At 42.3% G+C, this 22,810-nt stretch overlaps 1 protein-coding gene across 1 annotated transcript in view; it reads left to right on the plus strand.

Moving 5' to 3' along the window:
• USP13 (ubiquitin specific peptidase 13) overlaps positions 1-22,810 on the plus strand; it is a 118,228-nt gene that overhangs the window by 73,297 nt on the left and 22,121 nt on the right. The window contains exons 11-19 of the mRNA XM_024755105.1: positions 1,179-1,304; positions 2,419-2,572; positions 4,722-4,896; positions 10,463-10,551; positions 12,940-13,062; positions 14,425-14,451; positions 17,602-17,745; positions 19,539-19,693; positions 21,234-21,387. Of these exons, the coding sequence (XP_024610873.1) occupies positions 1,179-1,304; positions 2,419-2,572; positions 4,722-4,896; positions 10,463-10,551; positions 12,940-13,062; positions 14,425-14,451; positions 17,602-17,745; positions 19,539-19,693; positions 21,234-21,387 (1,147 nt within the window). The remainder of the gene's footprint in view (positions 1-1,178; positions 1,305-2,418; positions 2,573-4,721; positions 4,897-10,462; positions 10,552-12,939; positions 13,063-14,424; positions 14,452-17,601; positions 17,746-19,538; positions 19,694-21,233; positions 21,388-22,810) is intronic.

Below are 22,810 nucleotides of genomic sequence, written 5' to 3' on the forward strand. Positions count from 1 at the left end.
CAGTTCAGGGTTTCCCTGGTGGCGCAGTGGTTGAGAGTCCGCCTGCCGATGCAGGGGACATGGGTTCGTGCCCCGGTCCGGGAAGATCCCACATGCCGCGGAGCGGCTGGGCCCGTGAGCCATGGCCGCTGAGCCTGTGCGTCCGGAGCCTGTGCTCCGCAACGGGAGAGGCCACAACAGTGAGAGGCCCGCGTACCGCAAAAAAAAAAAAAAAAAAAAAAAAAGCCCAGTTCACATTAAAGCCAGTTTAAAGCTTCTCCCGCTACCAAGCTCGGGAGGCTTGGAAACCAGCAGTGTAGAAGGGTTGGCTTCGGCATCCTCCGGTCTTTGTTTGTCCTTGCTCCACTTCTTTGCCTCCTCCCACCCCCTCTGGCCCCTCCAGAGTCAAGGATCGAGGGCTGGGGGGATTGGAGACAAGGCAGAGCCTTTGCCTGAGCTAGTGCGTTTGCTCCCTCTTGGCTGCCATGAGTCTTCTATCATGGCCAGCCTTTTTGTGGGGGGCACATTAGTGGTTCTTCACAGATGCCCTCCACCCCTGCTTGTCCCCTCAGGGACCTCCACAGGGACCTTTTACCTGATGCCCTCCCCGATGACCTCTGTAATCCCCCCTCTCCCCCCCCAGCTCCTGCCGTAGTCTCCTCAGCTGCCCTCCCATCACCTTATGCAGTGCCCTTTCTGGGGGAGCCTGGCTGCCTTCTGTCCTTTTAGCCCCCCGGGGAAGGGCGCACATCCTCATCAGCCAAAGTTATCCTTGCTCTTCCCATCCTGGCAGCTGCAGGCAGCCTCCTTCCGCTTCTCCAGGTGAGGGCAAGCTCCTGGGAGCTCTGTGAGCCTGGCAGCTCTGCAGTGGTTGCCTGGGGTGTTGCAGAGCTATTTCCTTTACTTTCTCTCCTGTTCCCTCATGGGCCGGGGGGACGGGAGATGCTGTAGACCTCTCCTCTCCTTTAACTTCCTTCAGGGGAAGTCAACAGGAAGAGCCCCATCCTGTTCTCACGTCAGGCTCATAGCACAGTGCCTGGTACATAATCAACATCCAGTGCATGCTGGCCGCTATCACTATTTAGCTAACGGGGGCTTCAGTTTTCTTATCTGAAATCGGGGCTGTTAATCCCCACTCTGCTTCCCACTTAGTGCTGCTAATGGGTATGAAAGTATTGTGAGTTGGTTTTATTTTTTAGCCTCAACAGAATGGGATCTCGCCACGCATGTTTAAGGCCTTTGTGAGCAGGAGCCACCCGGAATTCTCCTCCAACAGACAGCAGGATGCCCAGGAATTTTTCTTGCACCTGGTGAATCTAGTAGAGGTAAGTCAGTCTTCAGAAATGCTCAAAAGGGTTGTAAGAAGTGTGCCCACCCCTGCGTGCAGTCCCTGCTGGTGTGGCTGGAATGCTCCGCCCCTCCACTCCCCACCTAAATCTCTCTCTGGCCAGGCTCCCTCAGAGTCGGCATCTTTGGGCCTTTCTCTGCTCAGACCGCTTGATGTAGTTGCCCCTCATGCCCGGCCTCCTGGGCACTTGTGGGACTCTCTGTTCTCCTCCTAATTTGAATGTGTGCTGGGAGTGTTTATCCCTTATTTCATTTGCCTTTTTTGTTTTTTGTCTCTGTGATAAGCTCCTTCAGAGTCCCACGTGGTATTTGGTGTCCTCCTGCCATCACTCTGAGATGGTCACTCGGCTCAGAGCAGAGTCGACTCACATTAATAAATGCTGTGGTTTTTTAAAGGCCACTGAGAATTCATGAGTAAAGCCTTTTTTCCCCTCTCAAAAAATAACTACTTTTTTCCTGATGACAGATGTGTTCCTTGTGGAAACATAGGCACAAAGGAGAAAATCAAAACCTCCCATGCTACCTGCTCCCACAAACAATCAGTGCTAACATTTTGGTGTCTGACCCTTCCCCCCTAGGCATTTTCCAGGTGCTATCCATTTTCTACGTGTTGGTTTGTGAGCAGTGTTTTTCACTTAACCTGTTGTGAACGTTTTGCCACGTCATCACCTACTGGAATATAGCATGATTTCTTTTTTATTTCTGTATAATTTACATTAGTGCATTTATATAATCATATCATACATGGCTTAATTTTTCCAGGGCAGTCCTTGATTTTTTTTTTTTTCCCTTTCTCTTTAGCTGCGCTTCCACATCTCCTTTCTTCTAATTCTTTCTAGGTCAGTCCCTCTGACATGACTTTTAACGGCTGCATAATATTAATTCACATGATGAACTATATTTAACCAATCTCCCATTTTTGGACTTTAGGTAACTACCAGTCTTTTCCTGTACTCTGGTGAACTGGCACGCCCAGGGGGAGCGTTTAGTAACACCAGATCTTTACACCAGCTTTATATTTGATTCTGTGCTAATTTTTATTCATGCCTTAATATCCACAAATTTACTAACTTGTTATAATCCAACCTTCAGAGGAACCGCATTGGCTCAGAAAACCCAAGTGATGTTTTTCGGTTTTTGGTGGAAGAACGTATTCAGTGCTGTCAGACCCGAAAAGTCCGCTACACGGAGAGGGTGGATTACCTGATGCAGTTACCTGTGGCCATGGAGGCGGCAACGAACAAGGGTAACGTTCTAAAGTGGGAAATGAGCAGTGTGCTTCTTCACACGTGAAAACCCTCAAGTCAGCGATACTGCAGCTCAGTCTCTGCGAAGTCATGTCAGGAGCAGACCCAGCCCGGACGGTGTCTGGTTTGCATGTCTCTTTTCATCTTTTCCTCAGTCCCCATGTGACTTTCTTTTGACATTTTTGTGGAGGGCTTATGGAGGGAACCTACTTCAGTGCCTATAAATTTGACCAACTGGTTGGTTTAGAGGCAGCTTAATTTAGAGGAAATTATTTGTAATTTAATATTATCACTCACAAGTTGTGTGGAAAGTCTGAGGGGAGTGATCAGAACTGCATGTTATTTTTTGTTTTGTTCTGTTTGTTTGTTTTTTGGCGGTACACGGGCCTCCCACTGCCGCGACCTCTCCCGCTGCGGAGCACAGGCTCCGGACGCGCAGGCCCAGCCGCTCCATGGCATATGGGATCCTCCCAGACCGGGGCATGAACCCACGTCCGCCGCATCGGCAGGCGGACTCCCAACCACTGTGCCACCAGGGAAGCCCCAGAGCTGCATGTTTTGATGTGAGACATTCAAGCAGAGAGAGGCCTCTTAAAAATAATCCAGCTTTGGCATCCGAGTAAGATGCCTGTTGTGGGAGATAAAGTGTGGCAGGGCTCTTTGTGGGGCGAGGCTCCTTGGAAGGGTCTCTGGACCTTGGAAGCAGGAGGAAGGTGGGGGGACCTCAGGGGAAGGTTCCTTCGGTCAGTCTGATCTGGTTCTTCCCAAGCAGAATAGATGAATGGTATTTCTTAGAATTAACGTCTTAGAAGCAGAAAAAGGAGAAATATCTGCTAGATTGCTTATTTCCTGTGAACTGGTCATTTTTGTAAGGTTTAATGACTCCCTGGCTGGCCTTTTTCCTTTTTTTGTTTGTTTGTTTGGGGTGTAGTTACTTTATTGTGTTAATTGGAAAATGGTGATTATGATGATTTTAAGATGAAACGATTTCCATTTTCTATAAACTCATGCAGCTTTTGACCAGTTTTTAAATTCTTATTCATTATACAAAGTAGAAATGGGGGTGGGGGTGTCTGTGGTTTGTTTCCTTTTTAGCACTAGGCTTAATTGCTGTCTCTCGCCTAACTTGGGGATACTAACATATTGTGCTCAGTTCTGTGATCCTAACTCAGAATTTATGAGTGGTAAATCTTTTTTTTTTCAGAAAGGAGACTTAAAATTTAGTCTCAGGAAATTGATTGCTGGGAACACCTAATGCTAGCATCCTAGATAGAAGTCCATCATAAACTGATTTTGGACTGGGGAATGAACTGGAAAAGCATATTCAGAGTGTTTAAGAAAACACAAAGGTATATCAGTGTGTCTAAAACCTGATAAATCAGAAGGGATTTTTTGTAACAAAAGAAATTCCCAGAAAGGTCCATTTGAAATCTATATAAAATTTTGACTTACAGGTAGTTTCCAAGAGCACATCTGCTGACTCTTGGGAAGTTCACGGTGCACTCACTTCTTTTTCCCTTGGTGTGTAACCATTTGAACAGGGATAGTGTAGAAAGGCCTTCTAGGTTGGCCGCTCTGCTCTCTGCAGTGTCGGGTAACGCCAACACGAAGTTGTCTTGGCAGTGCTGGGTAGGATCGTGGGCTGGGTGCCTTGGATAACTGCGGTCCTTATAGTTCATCCTGCTCTTTGGCCTGCACCCTCCATGACTTCTAATCATAGTGAAGGGCCGGGAAGAGGTGAGCCCTCGGATTTCTTTCAGTGTGAATTCTCTGGTGTGAAGACTTTGTGATTAGAGGGTGGTATTGGGATCAAACCAGCCTTGACCTCTGGACAAATGAAAGTCCAGGTTCGTGAATCACTTAACAGCACATGTGTGGTCTGAACCTCTCACCTGGGCTGGAGTTCACAGTTCCCTCCCATCAGTCTCAAAGGGGAACAGGCAAAAAATTATGAATGGCTCGATGCGTCCTGGCAGTGCCACTCTAAACAGGATTTCAGCAGGCTCCTCTGGTTCTGTGAGGGCAGCAAGTAAGCAATCCTGCCCCACCCCAGAAACCTTCAGTGAAGATGGTTCATTGTTCAAGGGGGTCTTTTTCATTTCACGAAATTAAGTGATTGCAAAGTCATTCATTTGCTCTTTTATTCAGATGAACTGATCGCCTATGAACTAACGAGAAGGGAAGCAGAAGCAAACAGAAGACCCCTTCCCGAGCTGGTTCGTGCCAAGATACCATTTAGTGCCTGCCTTCAGGCCTTTTCTGAACCGGAAAACGTTGATGATTTCTGGAGCAGCGCCCTACAAGCAAAGTCTGCGGGTGTGAAGTAAGTGTGTGCGCGCTTGTGTGGTGGCAGTAGGATAAGGAGGGGGCCTTGAGAGGTGGGGACCGGGTTAGGGGAGGGTTGGGGGGCATTGTACAGGTCTGCATGCTTGCTCATGTGTGGCAAGATGGGATTATGATTTACACAACACTAGTTGTAGACCTCACTTGTGTGAGACCTGTCCAGTAAAACAGGCTTGTTGTAATCTGTATCATGTGCAAGGGAATGATTTTTTTTTAAGCCAGGTTGTAGTTTATCCCTTATAGGGAATTTGCGTTTTCTTTTCGTTTTTTTTTTTTGTCGAGGGTATAGCCAAGAACCCTCCCCATCCATGGCAAGATGATATTAATGAAGAAATTAGAAAAATACTTATGACAGTCTTAAGTATTTATACTCCACTGTGATAGATTTTTGATTCCAAAATGAAAGATTTAGCTTAGAACTTGGTGGCTGTGTACCTGCCGGGAGATCCGGGGTCTCAGGGCATCTCAAAGTGGATATCAGGGCTCCTGAGCATTGTTCCAATGAGCTGCCCAGGATGTGGTCAGGAGATGTTCTGTTTCTATATTGTGAGCCTTATTGTCAGGTACATTAAAAAAAATTTTTTTTTTCTCCACTTGACACCTTAATTGATTTAATACTGTCAAGTCTTTGCCGGCACACTTCATATAGCTGGAGAAAGAGTATTTACAGTGGCCTAAAAAGGGGGAAGGTCTAAAAGTTAGGCTCTGGTAGTCTTACTACTTCTAGATATTCTTCAGCCATTTTTCTTCTAGGCTATGCCTGAGCTCTTGTTGATGTGAAGGGCAGGGAAGCATGGACGAGCTACTGCTGGCTGTTTTTATCCCAACTTCAAGTAGCAGTCAAACCTGAATTACTTATTCTGTGTGACAGCCATCTCTCAGGATGCCTCTGTTTCAGATGACGACTTCATGTGTTAAAAATGGGAAAACAAGAATTTATTTCAAGAGCTTAAAAAAAGCCATATTTTCTTACAATAATTTCCTTTAAAAAGTTTCTTCATATCTAACTGAGATTAATAATAGTTCAATTATCCGTTATCCATTGTGGGGTAAGTTTTCATCCGAGGACTGCTCAGTTTTGGAGTGTGTGTGTGTGTGTGTGCGTGCGTGCGTGCGTGCGTATGTTTGTGTGTGTCCTTGAAGATAACAGTTGGTGAGCTGGCATGTTAAATGTTCGAGATTCACTTCACTACAACTTGGACACATCTTTGGGCAGTTAGAAAGCTACACACTATATTATATTAGTGGTGGAAACAACTTTTTTTTTTTTCTTTCAACTTTTTGAAATATATACAACATTGTGACTTTGTGTACAGCATGTTGATTTTTATTTATTTTCCTAAATTTAATTATTGACAGTAGGCTGAAGATTCCTCAAACATCCTTTTCTCTTTGTGCTTTAATTCTGATACTGTATGGGGTGGAGGTGATCGGAGGCTTTCTAGGCTTAGAAAGCCCCCAGCATCACATGTGAGCTGCAGAGTGGTCTTTGTTGCCCTGTCCACTTGATCACCCTTTTGTGCTCTTCAGTAAAGTGGTGGCGAGTCTTCCCTAAGGCCCAGAGAGTATGTCACTCTCTGGGCCTTAGGGGAGGAGCCTTCTCATCACTAGGAAAAGGCCCATCTTTAAAGTGGAGCTAGGAGGTGTTAGCTTTCCACAGAGACAGTTTCTGATGCCTGGGAGATCTGGATTCTTCTCCTGTGTCCACTTCCCAGCTTGCATTCTGTCCTGGGGCAAAGTCACCACCCAATTCCTTCTTACACCCGAGTGGAGGAATAATGCGTGCTGACTTGATTTTCTCCTCAAATGCTATAAAATATTTAGTTGTAGGCAGTGCTAACATAATTAACCTAGAATCCTTGAGGAGGGGTCTCTGCTTTCTCTAAGCCTTAACAGTAGATATTAAATTTTCTCTGTCTTTTGCATACACACATGCTCTTATGGTTAAATGCATATGAAAGAAAGTTAATACTGGATGTATCACAATTGTTGATAATTGAAAACTGGTCTTGTGGGAAAGGAAAAACCAATGTTTTAGGGTAATAAAGCAACTACCATTATGGCACATTTATTATTCCCAGTTATGTGCTAAGTGCTTCCCATCAGTTATCACTTAAATCCTCTTAGTATTGCTACGAGATAGGTGCATTATTCTCCCTATTTTACAGACGAGGAAATAAAAGAAGTAATTGGCCACTAAGTGGCAGACTTGGAATTCATTCAAGTTCAAAGTTTAAACTCTTAATCCTTGTGTTGTACACTGCCCGCATATTTCTTATCGTGCTTGCTTATGTTTGTATCTTTATAATCCTTATATAGCCTTGTTTATTCCTTATTATACCTTATCATGTTTCAAATAATAGTTTTGGGGAAACCAGTTCAGTGGATTCCTAAAAGATCTTTTTTTCTTGCTTTTTCTTATTGCCAATAGTATAGACATTATCTCCTTATTAGGTTAATTTGGAGCCTTGAATTTTTCCTGTGTTAGACCCAGAGTCTGAAAGGCCAGGAAGAGGCAAAAGATGTCCTCTTGGTAGATCTTGGGTCAATATGGACCAGACATAAAGAGCCTTCCCTTAATTGGTCCTGAACAGACAGTGACTGGGAAGAATATTAGTGTTTGGAAATTTTATTCACCCAGCAAATATTATTGCTCATCTAGTATATTCTGGGCAATGAATTGAACAAGACCTAGTTCCTCCCCTCAAGCAGCTCATAGATTAAGGGTCAACAGGGAGAAATTTTGTCTTGACCTTTATCATTTACGAAGAGAAAAGCACGGTGTGGGGTTCCAGAGCACAAGCTTTAGGTAGACTGGCAGCGTTGGAATCCTCAGCATAGAACTTATTGGTATGTGACCTCGGCCAAGTGACCTCACCTCCATAAGCCTCTTTCCTTATATGTAAACTGGGAATAATATAACTTTCTTTATAGGGTTGAGGTGAGGGTTAAGACAGATAAGCTACATAAAATGCTTTGTACAGTGTCTGGCGGAGTAAATATATACTGTAATTGTTATTACATTACTTTTATCTTTTTTTTCTGCCTTGGATTGTACAATTTGACTGTGGTTGATTATCATGTTTTCAACATATTTAGTGGAAAGGATAGAATTGTATTTTTTTAGCGACCAGGTTTTCAATAAAATAGTCAATTTCAGGGAGAGGGACAGTTTATATATATTTAAGGCTTTCATAATGTTTTTGCCTGAATTGTAGTAAGTGAACAATTGTTATATTTTAAATAATAATAAGTTGTCAGTAGATAAAGTATTGTTGTCAGGCACTTAGGACATAAAGTTCTAAGCACTTTATGTCCTAACTCAGTTCCCGTAACAATTCTTTGAGGCAAATTTGCTCTGTGTCTGTCTAGACCTTTTTGAATGATTTATATTCTAATGGTATTTATTAAATACATAACTTTTCAAGAAAAATTTTAATTCCAGGAATGATTTTAGGAATAAGAGGGTAAGTGGTATATAACTTTGCTGGATTTAAAAATCTTGATGTCCCAAGCCTCTAATTAATGAATGCCAAGTATTCATTGAGATTGAACACATTTATATTGAGCGGTCACTACATGTGTGATTCAGCTTAAGACCCTATAGAGGTTACAAAGATGAATAAGGAGTGTTTACCTATTAGGGTAAATATAATGTGGGCACCATCTAACCTGCTTTCTGGTACTCTTAGGTTGGTAGCTACCCATAACAAAGTGATGTGTTAAATTATCCCTCGCCAGTCCCCCCAGCCGACCAGCCTCGAGTTTCCTCCACTGCCTCCCACCCCATGGTATTACCGGCTGATTCCTCACCCAGATACTGACTGCAGAGCAACTGCAAGAGTCTTTGGGCTCCTGAACCACAGTTTGGAAATCATTGAGTTACTGAGGACTTCTGGTTGATTTCACTATTATATATTTTCCAGTTTTTAAGTGAATGTGGTAAGAGGAAGGGGTCAGAGAGGACATTTTTACAGTGGTTGAAAATACCAGATGGAGTTTCTTGGTTTTTGGTGAAACTGAGGATTCATCTATATTTAAGAATGATAATGTATTGATATTACTGCTTCTCAGAAGATAGGAAAACCTAATTAGCAGTAATGTATAATTTCTGGAAAGTGAGGCAGGCTAATGATAGTTCAGCTCCTGGTTTTTGAAGAACTCCCTTATATTATTGCCTGTACCCTTCTATCCTCCTTGTGATGGAGAATTTGAGATCCAGAGAGGTTAAGTGACTTGCCTGTGGCAAAATACAGATCAGTGACAAACCAGGTCAGTGTCCAGGGCCTCGTGGATTCTAGGTCTTTCATGACAAAATAATCATGCTGATTCCTTAGATATACACAGCACAGTCTTGTGTGCCAGGTGGTTTCATGTCATTCATGAACATTGCACAGCCCTGGCAGGTAGAAATTATTAATAAATCTATTTTGTAAATGTGAAGATGAAGCTTCAAAAAGGGTCCAATTTGGAGTGAATTAAGTAGCATCCAAGCCTTTTGACACTTTTTGGACAGTCCTCTGCCCCTGAACTGTGGCTTCTCTTGTACACTAGGGGGCAGCAATGCATTAGCGTTGTTTTCTGAATTCTGGGAAGATGCATGTCACGTAGAAGGCAGTGACTAGATTTGAAAAGTAGAGTTTGTAAGGAGCATGTTCTAGAATCTTTTATTTTAAAAGGTACCTATAGTATCTGCCTACAGCTGATTTTCTTTTTTCCATATACCTACTGTACCCACATCGACACTTAAATGGAAATGGTCGTTATAAACAAGATAATAAGTGTGGAGAGAATGAGCTGGAACTGGGGCATGAATTTGGTGTATAAGTTGAATAGTTTGTGCATAAAATTATCAAACTCACATTCAGGCAATTAAGCATTCCTGAAAGTCTGAAGTGAAACTTAAGACATTGACCATATATATTAATTTTTTAATTTAAGGCCCAGATTTAGATATATACACACACCTTGTGGCCATGGGTTTTAGGTGCAGTAGTATTTTAATGAGGCCCTGGCATTTCCAATAGTCAGCCTCAACCAAATTTCCAATAAACCCTCCTTATGGCAACTCTGTGCTACCAGATAGAGACTCTTAGTGGGAGCAGGTTGGGTGTGTGTCAGGATTGCTCGGGGAGCTTTATTCAAACCTACACAAACACAATGCACAGGTGCCCACACACACCTACAATACATATACTAAATTCTAGCAAGGGTTTTAGAAGAAAACAAATGTTTATGGTTGAAAACCACTTTTCAGAAATATAAAATGCCACAGCAAAGTAAAAGTAATAAATTTGCAACCTGCCCAAAATCATCCTCAGGGACAACATGGTCCTCTGTTAAACATTTTCTTCTCGTGAAAAGGCCAGGATGAACGGTGAGGTGGTGAGTGTGTGTCCACTCGGGTGTGTGTGTGTGTTCCTCCTCATCAGTGCAGCCACTGGAACCGCGGGGTGTGCCTCAGACACAGCTTTTGATGCTTCGTGAGCTGTATTCATAATTCTTATTGCCTTGTTTCATTGATCTAATCCCCTTGTGTTTCCCAGAACATCTCGCTTTGCCTCATTCCCTGAATACTTGGTAGTGCAGATAAAGAAGTTCACTTTTGGTCTTGACTGGGTTCCCAAAAAATTTGGTAGGTATCTTTTGCATGCTTTTGCTTGTAACATCAAATTAGCTATTTAAAAAACATGGCATGTGAAAGAGCCCATGTGGCTGGCTGCCAGAAACAGTTTCATTTCATTCTTTTTCCGTGATGCCCACTTTTCTCTTTTGGAAGATAAGAATATATGATAAGCACTGATAGTAAAAAAAAAAAAAAAAAAATTATTGCCACATGCTAACCCATCCCTCTAATAACGGGTTCTGGAATGACCAGATTCTAAGAGTGAAAACAGGAGCCTCACGTTATCAAACCATGCTTCCCAAACTTGAACAGATCTTGGTAAAATGCAGGTGCTGATTCAGCAGGGCTGGGGCTGGAGGGGGGGCCCAGGGGTGCTTTATTCTAATACATTCCCAGGTGATGCTGATGCTGTTGGTCCGAAAACCACGCTTGGAGGTGCAAGTAATTGAAAATATACTCTCTTCTTAGCATCTCGCCTCTGCCTCTGAAGCAGGCAGGTGTGGCTAATGACATTTGCTTAAGTCATACGCATTTTGTTAATAATAACATGAGTATAGTCAGTTGTATTAAAAAGTCAAGAAAGGGACGTGACTTTGGCTGAAGTGGGCTTTCTTCTTGCTAATCTTAAAGGCCCTTGACCATTGTTAGAGGTTAGCTTTCCAGACAATGCAGAGGAACATTTTCTCCATCATCTCGATCGAATATCAAGGTGTTCCTAGGCTGTCCTCAGGGCCATGGAAGGATGTACAGTTTTACCCTCTGATTTCTCAAGCAAGTACCTCAGACTGTTTGCCAGTCTTTTAAAGTTTTTATGTTTTTGAGCACTTAAAAAACAACCATCAGTCCCTATGCTGGTTAATTAAGCACTCATCTGCTCATCTGAAGGCGATAAGTAAAAAGAATGTAAAGTCAAGGGAGTGATTTCCCAGAAACCTCTGGCACTAACAGTTTGCATAGCACTTGTTTCCACACGGCATTATGCAGCGTGTGAGCCTGTAGCTTATCCTGCTTTTCCTGGTGGAATAATTTTGTGGGCAGGGAGGAGGGCAGAGGGCAGGCTGCTTGTCACTCAGCCTTTCCTCCTTGGACCTGAGAGAGAAAACTGACTTCTAAAGACTTTGAACTGCTTTGGAAACAGTTTTCTTATTTTTCTTTGTCCTTCGAGTATCGGTAAAGGATAAAAACTCAGATCAGATTTCACAGTCTTGCTGAAATTAAAGCAGCCTCAAAGCTTTCTTTAATGAACCTGAAATTTTCTGTTGAGGAACAGTTGTATTGATTTTGTTGGTCAGACATTGTGTTTGATTTTGCTGTCTGCTGAGATTTAAATTTTTTTTTAACTAAGCCTTTTCTTTGGGTGGTGGTTTTAAAAATAGGATTTACATACCTAGCATCATAATTGGTTTGGGGGATAGTATTTTCAGGTTCTGTTTGCTAGCCCGAGAGACATGTCCTCTGCCAACATTTGAACCCATTTTCCACTATGACCATATCCGAATGTGTGCAGTTATAAATCTCAACAGGTTGTTAGACTGATACATTTTGTATTTGAGTAAGTCAACACAATGACAGCTGGGCTGAGAAGTTAAAAAAAAAATGTTCCTCAAGACGAATACACTTGAGGTTCAATTAATTTCTTTAAAGCTTCATTCTTTATTACCTTAGGTAGAATAATCACAGTACCCATCATGATCTGAGAAAAGGCATAAACTACAGGTTGCAAACTCAGATGCCTAATAAGGACAGGGTGATAATGTAAATGAGAGAAGTAGGCTGGGTGTAGGAAACAGGTAGCGATAGCAGTCTTGGTCTTTCTTGGGTGTTCCCATTTTGCATGAAGACGTGGGTTAGGAAAACATTTCTCTGCCATAAGAATCAGAATAGCACAGATGTGATGCTCAGGGTCGTGGGAGTGGTGGGTCTGTGATGGACGGGCACGGAGGGTACATGGTGCCCTAGAGTGGGAGCTAAAGATCAGCCCCAGGCGGTTGTTGCCGCGTGAGACTCTGCTACAGGTGTTTGTTTTGCAAAATGAGCTGGAAATCTGGACTTCTGAATTACATTTTCCAATTTAAAAATTGGAATTTGTTGCCAACATTTTAAAAACATCAAGCAGAAAGTGTCTACAAGTGTTCTATGGGCTCCCAGTTTTCAACCTCTGGTTTCCCTCGTTTGTTCTTGTTCAGTGTGAAACCCCGCCTCTGTGTTTCCCCTGACTCTGCATTAAAATCCTATCAGTCTCAGTGAGTCTTCTGGTCCCGTGATTTACTCCAGGGAACTGTAAAGCATCCCTTGGCTCTGCCTAGACACTTGTGCATAGAGTTAATGGTGTTGGATTTAGGAGGCGATTGTGGGTATTTGGAGAGCCCAGTGAATATAATCTCTCTCGTTTTGCAGATGTTTCTATTGATATGCCAGACCTACTTGATATCAACCATCTCCGAGCCAGGGGGTTACAGCCAGGAGAGGAGGAACTTCCGGACATCAGCCCCCCCGTAGTTATTCCTGATGACTCAAAAGGTACCATCTTCTGCCAGGAGGACCTTCTCGACCCCTCCCCGCTCCTCTGCTGGAATGGTCCCTTTTCTTCCACCACTCCCTTGTCCCTTGGTGCCTTCCTGTGTTGCAACCCACTGTGGACACACAGAAGTGAAGCCTGGCTGCAACTGTAAGCTTACAGTAGTCATGGGAAGAGGCACGGAGACCCATCGTGAGTGGTCGAAACGGGCCCGTGGAAATCACTGGCGGCAGAGGGCAGCAAATCTCCAGAAAGTTTTTAGGTTACGTTGCCTCTGACTTTGCCTCCCTCCCTGCCTCCCTCTTTCCCCTAATGGGCCTGTGGGGAAGAGAAGGAGTGTGTTTTCAGTGGGCTCTTCGTCTGGGGGAGCTGTATCCTTGGAGTACCTTTAGAGAACCGAAAAGGGAAATTCAACCATGTGTGTTGGTTTTAAAAATCTTGCCCATGTCTCACCTCCCCATCTTTGTCACTGCTTCATAGCAAGGGAGCGGTTTGGGTTTCTCTTACTCTCTGAACCTTAAAGTAGTCCTTGTTCAAAATACTTAACTTTTAAAGGGAAAAGGACATGCAAAAAATGATTGCCTTTGTGAGTCCAAAAGCAGCGTGGAGAAATCTTGGTTTCATTATTAGCTCAGTTACTCTGGTGAAATCACTTTCATTCTGGCTTTGTTTGCCCACCTGTTTACTGTTCACCTTCGTAATGAGTTAATTAGGTACATTAGCTAATAGTGCCAGATGGCTGGGGGCCCTGCCACCGCAGGATTTCCATCAGCTGAGCAGTGTATATTATTGGTGACCATGTTGGAGTAAGGTGAATCCAGGAGGAGCAAGCTAGGATTCAGCATCGGCACCTGTGTTACATTATTCTCTAAATGCTAAATTACAGAGCAGGGAGAGCAGGGAAGGGGCCTGTAGGTGGGGCAGCCTGGGTTATGTGGGGTACAGGTGGTTCATTAAAGAGGTTCTAGAAAGAAGAGGTCAGTCTTGAGTGTCAGAGAAATACAAGATGGTTTATTACCATTGCTCCTGCTTTCTCTCATGTTCAGTAACAGTCCTTGGTTTGTAATTATACAGAGTTCTTAGAAGTACAGGGAGAGAAATTATTTAGTTCAATAAGATGATAAGCAGAGCATCCTGTTTATCTGCTCTAAATGCCTGAAACCTGGTATTCTCCCTCCTTCCTGGAATGACTTCATGTCGTGCAGGCTGGGGTGGTCTGACGGGGGAATGGAGGGGCTGACAACAGTGTGGGATCTCAAAGGGTGGTGGTGGTGAGCAAGTGCTCCGGATTTAACTCTTTTTCTTTCTCCAGAACACTTTGCCATGGTTTGGTCTCACTTCCCTCCCTGTCGTTTAATTTCCAGATCGCCTGATGAACCAGTTGATAGACCGTATGTATCTTTTATGTTTTTTTCTCAGTGTCCTACTGTTGTTACCGGTCTAACTCATTTATCTGTGGGATTCAGTAAAGGGGCATTGTTCTGTACCTGTGTATGTGCAGCTTTTCCGGGTGGGCACAGTCCTTGGTCTGCAAGTTGAGGTAGCAGCAAATCTAAACCAGTGACATGGTGATTAGGTGGCCCTGTGGTTCAGGAGAGTGAATATTAGTGTGAGAGCGAAGCAGCCCTGAGCTGGAATCTCAGCTCTGCCATTTGTGACTGTGTGATCTAGAATCATTAACTTCTCTGAGCCTCAGTTTCCTCGTGTGTGAACGGGGGATAATGATGCCATTTCTTCCCTCTTTGGCCCCGAGTAGGCCTCCTTCTGCAGTGATGGCACAGTGGCCTGTCACTTTTCCCACTCCTGCTTCTGGACACATAATGAAGGTATACCACTGACAGGACGTGGTAGTATTAATTAATACTCTTAAGGGCGTTAGTTCCATCTGATTGTTTGTCAATTTTGTAGTCGTTTAGTTCTTGTAATTACCTGTGAGAGTTGATACTCTTGATTTTCTAAAGAACATGAAAAAAATAAACTATTTATAATGAATATTTAGATATTAATTAGCAGGAAGGAGGAGTGTGTAACACAAAATACTCTGAATCTTTTTGTCTACAAAGCCTTTCTGGAGACACTGTTGTTAATTTAGAAGTTCAAGTGTTTTACTTTGCAAACGCTTTACGTGATTGATCACATGGCTTAGACCTCCCTGTTTCCTTTCTTGGGTCAATTTTGATTTGCTGATTGCTGGGAAAGGCTGTTAGGGTCAGCGAGCGTCATGGGCGAACCATTGCCTCTGTAAATAATCTGATTGTAATGATAACGATATTTTTGAATGGTTACCATGAGTCATGTTGAGTTTATTACTCCATAAATTCTTTCAACTGTATTTAACTGTACTATTAATACAAAGCCCAGATTCTTGTTTGAATGTCACGGTAAGAAGGGCAGAGTAGGTGACCTTTTATAGAGGATAAAACTGAGACCTAGGAAAGTTCAGAGACCCAAGAGCTAGGACCAGAGCCAGGGCTAGGCGTCAAGCATACTTTTCATGTCACTCGACCTTTTCTGGAATGTGAGGAGTTTCGATGCCCCTGACCCTGCAGAGAGCCGGCCTCCAGGATGTTGCCCCAGGGGAGGTGATGGGTGGTTGGAACTGTGTCAGAGCCTGTCTGACCGTGAGTGTTCAGCCATTTTCCATTTTCCCCCTGATCTAAGCCTGCTGTCTTACCAGCAATAACCTATGTTCAGCAGGAGAAAACAGTATTATCTTGGGTTAATTTACATTTATATCCTACCTTTCTCAGATATTTAAAAGGAATAACTTTGATTATTTTCTTATTCTAAAGTGAAAAGATATGTAGAAATTATGGATTGGTGAAAACAGTCATCTCTGGTTTCATTTATAACCACTATTAACATTTGGCATCTGTCCTTCTACTGTTCTTTGCCTGTGCACGGCTCACTGTATTTTCCCCAAAATGCAATTATACATTTTCAATTTAATATGCTATTATATACATGCATACATTTATTAAGCTGTATTACTTTAACTGCATTCTGGGGAACAGGGTCTTTTACAAGGTGTTGAAAAGTATTCTGTAGAAAGAGTTTCATAGTTTCTTTACCACAGGAGTCTTTTTTGTTGTTACTAAAATATTTTTAATATTTTATTTGACTGAAGTATAGTTGATTTACAATGTGTTAGTTTCAGGTGTATAGCGCAGTGATTCAGTTATACATATATATATATATTCTTTTTTTAGATTCTTTTATAGGCTACTGTAAAATATTGAGTATAGTTCCCTGTGCTGTACAGTAGGTCCTTGTTGGTTATCTGTTTTATATATAGTAGTGTGTATGTGTTAATCCCAACCTACTGCAGGAGTCTTTATTATAGGACTTTAGAATTTTCACTACATTAATGCACACTGTGAATTTCTAGAGAGAATTGAGAATGCAGGTTTAAAAAACTTATTTGACCATGGAAGTCCCTTGTTTTGTGGTTCAGTAATTACATCTCTCTTAGAACACTAGGATTCTCTAGAACACATTTGGGGAATCACTGCTGTCCTACATCATTGCTTTCTTAAAATTTTATCTTGATAGGATGTTTTGTATATCCTCTTGAGAGAGAACTTTGGTAAATACATTTTCAGTACAATTTTTGTAGAAAAGATGTCTCTGTTCTTCAGTTCTTCTACTGATTGCTGTCTTTGGCAGAGTTTTCAGTAGATTACAGACCTCAGGACATGGAAAACATAAGGGGTATGTTTTGTGTTCCTGTTCCCTCCCCACCTTTGGTATAATTTGAGAGCACTTTGTAGGTGTGTATGTGTACACACACACGGACATACATACACACCCATGTACAAGTATACATATGTATACAAGCATGTATATGTGTGCATACACATCTATATTTATGTCTGTGTATCGATAAACACACACCTCTCTACCAATATCTATATATTATTGTGAAAAGAAAACAAAATCTGTGTCTAAACCGAAGTTAGGTTTGTAAAGCAATCTTTTTTAATATCTTAAATGTATACAATTAACAAACACATTCTTTCCTTCTGTCATAACATTGGGCTCTCCATTTCTCAGAGCTGATTACATTCTTTGATTGCTAATATATCTAAAGGCCTGCTATAACCTTCTGTGAGATTTAAGGAATAGGCTTTTTGGCCTGTAGATAATGCTTTTCTCTTCAAATTTCAGCAGTCCATAGGAGAGGCTGCTGTAGTGGTCTTGAGAGTGATGTAAGAGACTGAAATGGTTCTGGGAATACACTAGATCGCCCCATAGGAAATTAGAGAGTTGTTTTTCAGTGCTTGGATTGTTCAGGTAATTACCATGGTTCCTATTTAGGTCAAAGATTAAAACTCAAAAAAAAACTCAAAAAAAAATTAAAACTCAACTCAAATAGCTTAATATTTGGATGGCTTAAAACAAAACACAGTTAAACCACCATGTACATGTTAAACAAAATAGCCCGTTCTTTGGGTAGCATGTGGATAAGGGGCGAAGAGAAGCTAAGACAAGAAGAAATAGGGTTGACTTTTTTACACCAGAATATCCTGTGTGCTCTGTAGCATCAGACATCGATGAGTCATCGGTGATGCAGCTGGCCGAGATGGGTTTCCCTCTGGAAGCGTGTCGGAAGGCTGTGTATTTTACTGGAAATATGGGAGCCGAAGTGGCCTTCAACTGGATCATTGTTCACATGGAAGAGCCAGGTAGGTGGTCAGAAAATGGGAGGGCTTTGGAATCTGATGTGATCCTCAGTGATGTTAACCCTTGGTCCTACTGTGCCCTCTGGATGTGTCCCAGAAAATGACCTTTCAGCTCATAATCTGCTGCGTGAGGCTGGGGGATGGTTATTTTGCCCATGTAGCAAAGTCACAATCTTTGTCTTTCCTCCTTTTTTAAATAATAGCTTTGTTGAGATTAATTCATCCCTTTAAATTGTATAATTCAGTAGCAAAAAGACCATTGGAAAGATATGGGATAAACTTCTAGCTATGAGGAGGACCTGAGATAGAAAAATGTGCATGAAGAAATGGGGCTATTTAGTTAGCTTTTACTTTTATCCACTTTATTAAGCTATAATTCACATACCATATAATTTCCTCATTTAAAGTGTACATTTCAGTGTTTTTTTTAGTAGATTCGCAGAATTGTGCCACCATCACCAGTTAATTTCCAAAAAGAAATTCTGTACACGATAGCAGTCCCTTTCGCATTTCCCCTGCTCTCTCCAGCCCCCGACAATCACTAGCCTACTTTCCGGCTCTGTGGATTTGCCTGTTTTGGATGTTTCATATAAATGTAATCATACAATATGAGATCTTTTGTTTTTGGCTTCTATCACTTAGCATAATGCTTTCAAGGTTCATCTATGTTGTAGCATGTATTGGTACTTCATTCCTTTTTACGGCCGAATAATAGTCTGTTGTATGGATGTACTATATTTTTCCTTTCATCAGTTGGTAGACATTTGGGTTGTTTCCACTTTTTGGCTATTATAAGTAATGCTGCTATAAACATTTTGTGTACAAATTTTTATGTGGACATGTTTTCATTTCTTTTGAATGGAATTGCTGTGTCATATAGTAACTCCACATTTGACTTCCTTAGAAACCACCAAATTGTTTTCAACAGTGGCTGTACAACATTCCCATCAGCAATGTATGAGGGTTCCAGTTTCTCCACATCCTCACCAACCCTCGTTATTGTTTTTATTATACCCAATCCATTGGATGAGAAGTGGTATCTCATTGTCATTTTGATTTGCATTTCCCTAATGGCTAATGATGAACGTCTTTTCATCTGCTTATTGGCCATTTATGTATCTTTGAAGAAATGTCTCTTCAAATCCTTTGCCTATTTTTAATGAGGTTATTTGTATTGTTGAATTCTAAGAGCTCTGGATACAGGTGCCTTATCAGATAACATGATTTTCTCCCATTGTGTGGGTTGTCTTTTCACTTTCTTGATGGTGTCCTTTGAAGCACAAAAGTTTTTAATTTTGATGAAGTCCAATTTGTTTGTTTTTTTCTTTTGTCACTTGTGCTTTTGGTGTACCTGAGAAACCATTGCCTAACCCAAGGTCACAGAGATTTTCTCATATGCTTTCTTCTAAGAGTTCTGTAGTTTTAGCTCTGACATTTAGGTCAATGATCCATTTGGAGTTAATTTTTACATATGGTATAAGGTAGGGGTCCAACTTTATTTTTTTGCATGTGGATATGTAGTTGTCCCAGTACTATTTGTTGAAAAGACTGTCCTTTCCCCTTTGAATGGTGTCGGTAGCCTTGTTGAAAATCAGTTGACCATAGGTATGTGGTTTTATATCTGAACTCTCAATTCTATTTGATTGGTCTGTTGATCTATATGTTTACCCTTATGCCAGTACCAGACTGTCTTGATTATTTTAACTTTAGGTATTTTTTCTTCTTAGCTCTAAAATGTTGTTTATTTCAAGACCCCCCAAAAAAGAAAAGGGCCTGAGTGTGATTATTTTCCCCAGATTTTGCTGAGCCGCTGACCATGCCGGGTTATGGAGGAGCAGCTTCTGCTGGAGCCTCTGCTGGACTGGATAACCAACCTCCGGAGGAAACTGTAGCTCTCATTACCTCCATGGGATTCCATCGAAATCAGGCTCTTCAGGCACTACGAGCAACGGTAAGCCTGGGAGACTGTATGTGAACACCTTCTTCTTGTTGGAGGTAGTTTGTGTTTTGTCAGTAGCAACTGAAACTTTCCAATGTCCTTTGATCGTTTTGAATCATGTCTGTCTCATGCTATACCCCACCATGCCCCACAAAGATTTATTTGTGTGTAGTATATATAAAGCTAAAATAAATGATTGAGGGAATCATACAGAGATTTTAAGAATAAGGAGATATTTTAAGAAGGAGGGAGATAATACACTGGGGGCAAGTTGACCCAACTGAAAGAAACTCTGTATCATCTTAATGTTTATTAGCATGAGGTCAGAGACTTGACTTGGAGCTTGCTTGTGGCCTTAGAGCAAAGAGGGATGCTTGAGATTCTGTGTTCAATAAGGCAGTTCTTTTGGAGAAATTGTGCTTTTCTGATACCAAGACCTTGGAGCAGTGTCTCTCAAAAGTCCTCATAGAGAAGTCTCCTTGGAATTCTCTGCTTTTGTTTCTCTCTACAGAGAGAGAAAGTTTTTCAGGTATTTGTGAAGTCCTGATATTATCAGGAAAGAAGGGACCAGGAAACGGGAGGGTAGACGGAACCTTTCCTTTTGCAGTGCAGATATCTGTTTAGTATTGAGGGAGGAAAGTACTTTTTTTTTTTGACACCATAATCCATTTTTGAGTGGATATCTGCTCCTAATTCCTTCTTGCTTATCCTGACTGGTTGCCTGCTGAGGTCCCTTGCTGAGGTCACAGCGGCTCTCTCCTGGTTCCGGGCAGTGTGGCTGGAAAAATTTGTTTCCCTTTAAAATGCTTGAAATGTCTCAACCAGAGTTTGTTGTATGCGGGGTACTTGCTTATGCCCCAGTTATTTTACTTGCTTGACTGTTTAATTGGAGATTCTAACTACATCTAAACAAATTCTTTAACTCACCAAGTGATACCACAAAGGGAGAAGACAGAAATGTTTTTATGATCCATTGATTTGAATTACATGGAGTTCAGTTTAAAACAATGTAACTTAACCAACCAGTGTTGTCTTCATTAATCAAGGCATCAGTCTTGTCTCTACTGCAATTCAACCACCTTGCCAACATTTAGGAGAGGAGCTCTGACACAGTACTCATGTTGGCTTCCCTCTACCCTGCATGGTTATCTGCACAAAATACAGTTGGTAGAGAAGATGGCGTGTGCGATTAGTGTGGCTTTGGAAAAGGCTACGCTGAAACAGATGCCTTTCTCTTTGGCATTTTGCCTCCCATCATTATCAGCATCAGCCCACAGAAATGCCGAGCTAAGACTGATATGGGCTTTGCAGTGCCGACCTGCTGCTGTGAGCTGTTTTCCAGCGAATCCAGTTACAGACTTCGGCTGGGAGACTTGCAGAATGTCCACGGAAAGTGTGTTTCATATGCAGGGTCAGAGCTTCTTACTCAGAGGCACTTAGGACTAATGAATTCAAGCCTCCTGTCCTATCTGCTTGACATTCTGGTTCAAATGGTCAGGATATAATGAGGCCCTGGGACTGCATACATTGTAAGAATGTTTTGTTTTATTAGAATAGTAACCTGGAAAGAGCACTGGATTGGATCTTTAGCCACCCTGAGTTTGAGGAGGACAGTGACTTTGTGATCGAGATGGAGAATAACGCCAACGCGAACATTATTTCTGAAGCCAAGCCCGAAGGACCTAGAGTCAAGGATGGATCTGGAAGTAAGTTCTTGACTTAGGGATTGTCTGAGCAGTCATGATTGTACATTCGGTTCGTGCCCTTCCCTCCCACTCCCGAATATTAAAACCTTTGCCATCATTTAAAAGTTAGCACAGATCCCAGCTTCTCATAAGTGGTGCACTTGGCCACTTTGCATAGGCCAGGGTGACCTGAGGAAGTCTTGGGCGGACTCAGTCATGTCACCTGGTAGTGTGTGTACCTCAGTTTAGTGCCAGCTCTGACTCTGTCTATCATCTGAGGTGAAATTTCAACGTGGACCATGAACGTTTTTGTCCAAAAGAGAGCATTTATTTTCGTGGTGGTATTTTTGAAGAGTTGAAAAGCAGTCTTATAACCTTGACCCTGTTGTTGCTCATGATCATTTTCTGAAGGGCTGTCAGGATGGCAGGAAGAGGTGCCATAGGCCCATGGGGAGCCTTCCATCAGCAAACACTTACATATGTCGCTCTGTGCCGACTAGGGCTCTAAGCACTTTACCTAAGCACTCATTTAATCCTCACCACACCCATTTTACAGGTGAGAAAACAGAGGCACAGAAAGATTAGGTAACCTTGCCCAAGGTCACATAGCTCTTCAGAGGTGGAGCCAAGATTCAAAGTCAGAATCCATGTTCTTCAGCCCTGTGATACCCTTCTTCTCGGGCTGTGCTTGCCTACAGGGTCAGAGCCCGGCAGCCGGCAGCTCCTGCGGTCACGTCCCAGCCTGCTTGTCTCTCAGTGTTATCTCCTCTGCAGCCCCAGACCTACAGCTCACGTGCCTGCTATGGTACCACACCACCAGCCTGCTCATCTGTCCTCAACCGTCTTCTCCTTACTTCCAGGCCTTCGTTCAGGCTAATCCTTAGCTGCGAATTGCCCCTTCTTTCCCATCACGGCACACTAAAATCCTCATTGTTATTCAGAACTTGGCCACAGATTCCATTTCTCTGGACCACTTCCCCAGGTTCTTGTCATAATTGGTCCCTCTTTACCTCACATGCTGGTAGTAATTATACCAATATTAACAATCCTTCCACTTGTGTCACGTTTCATCTTCACAGTAACCCTATGAGGTAGGTACCGTTATTATCTCCATGCCACAGATGAAGAAACTGAGGCAGAGAAGGCAAAGTAACTTCACAGGGTCACTGTGCTGGTGAGATGTAGAACCAGAATTCCAACCCAAGCAGCCTACCTGCAGAGCCCGTGCCTGCAGCCACTGTAACGTAGTGTTTGTTCTGTTATTAGAGGTATCAGATTCATCTTGAGATAAAATTAGTTGGGTAAATACCTGTGTCTCCCAGCTGACTGGGAGCTCATGGAGGACAGAGGCTATTTTACTTTTATAAAGCTTGTGGTGTCCCGTGCCTAGAAAGTATCAAGTAAATAATAATTGGATTTCATTAAATTTACCATAACAGCATTT

Source organism: Neophocaena asiaeorientalis, unplaced genomic scaffold (assembly GCF_003031525.2).
Source record: "Neophocaena asiaeorientalis asiaeorientalis breed wild unplaced genomic scaffold, Neophocaena_asiaeorientalis_V1.1 scaffold188, whole genome shotgun sequence".
Lineage (NCBI taxonomy): Eukaryota > Metazoa > Chordata > Mammalia > Artiodactyla > Phocoenidae > Neophocaena > Neophocaena asiaeorientalis.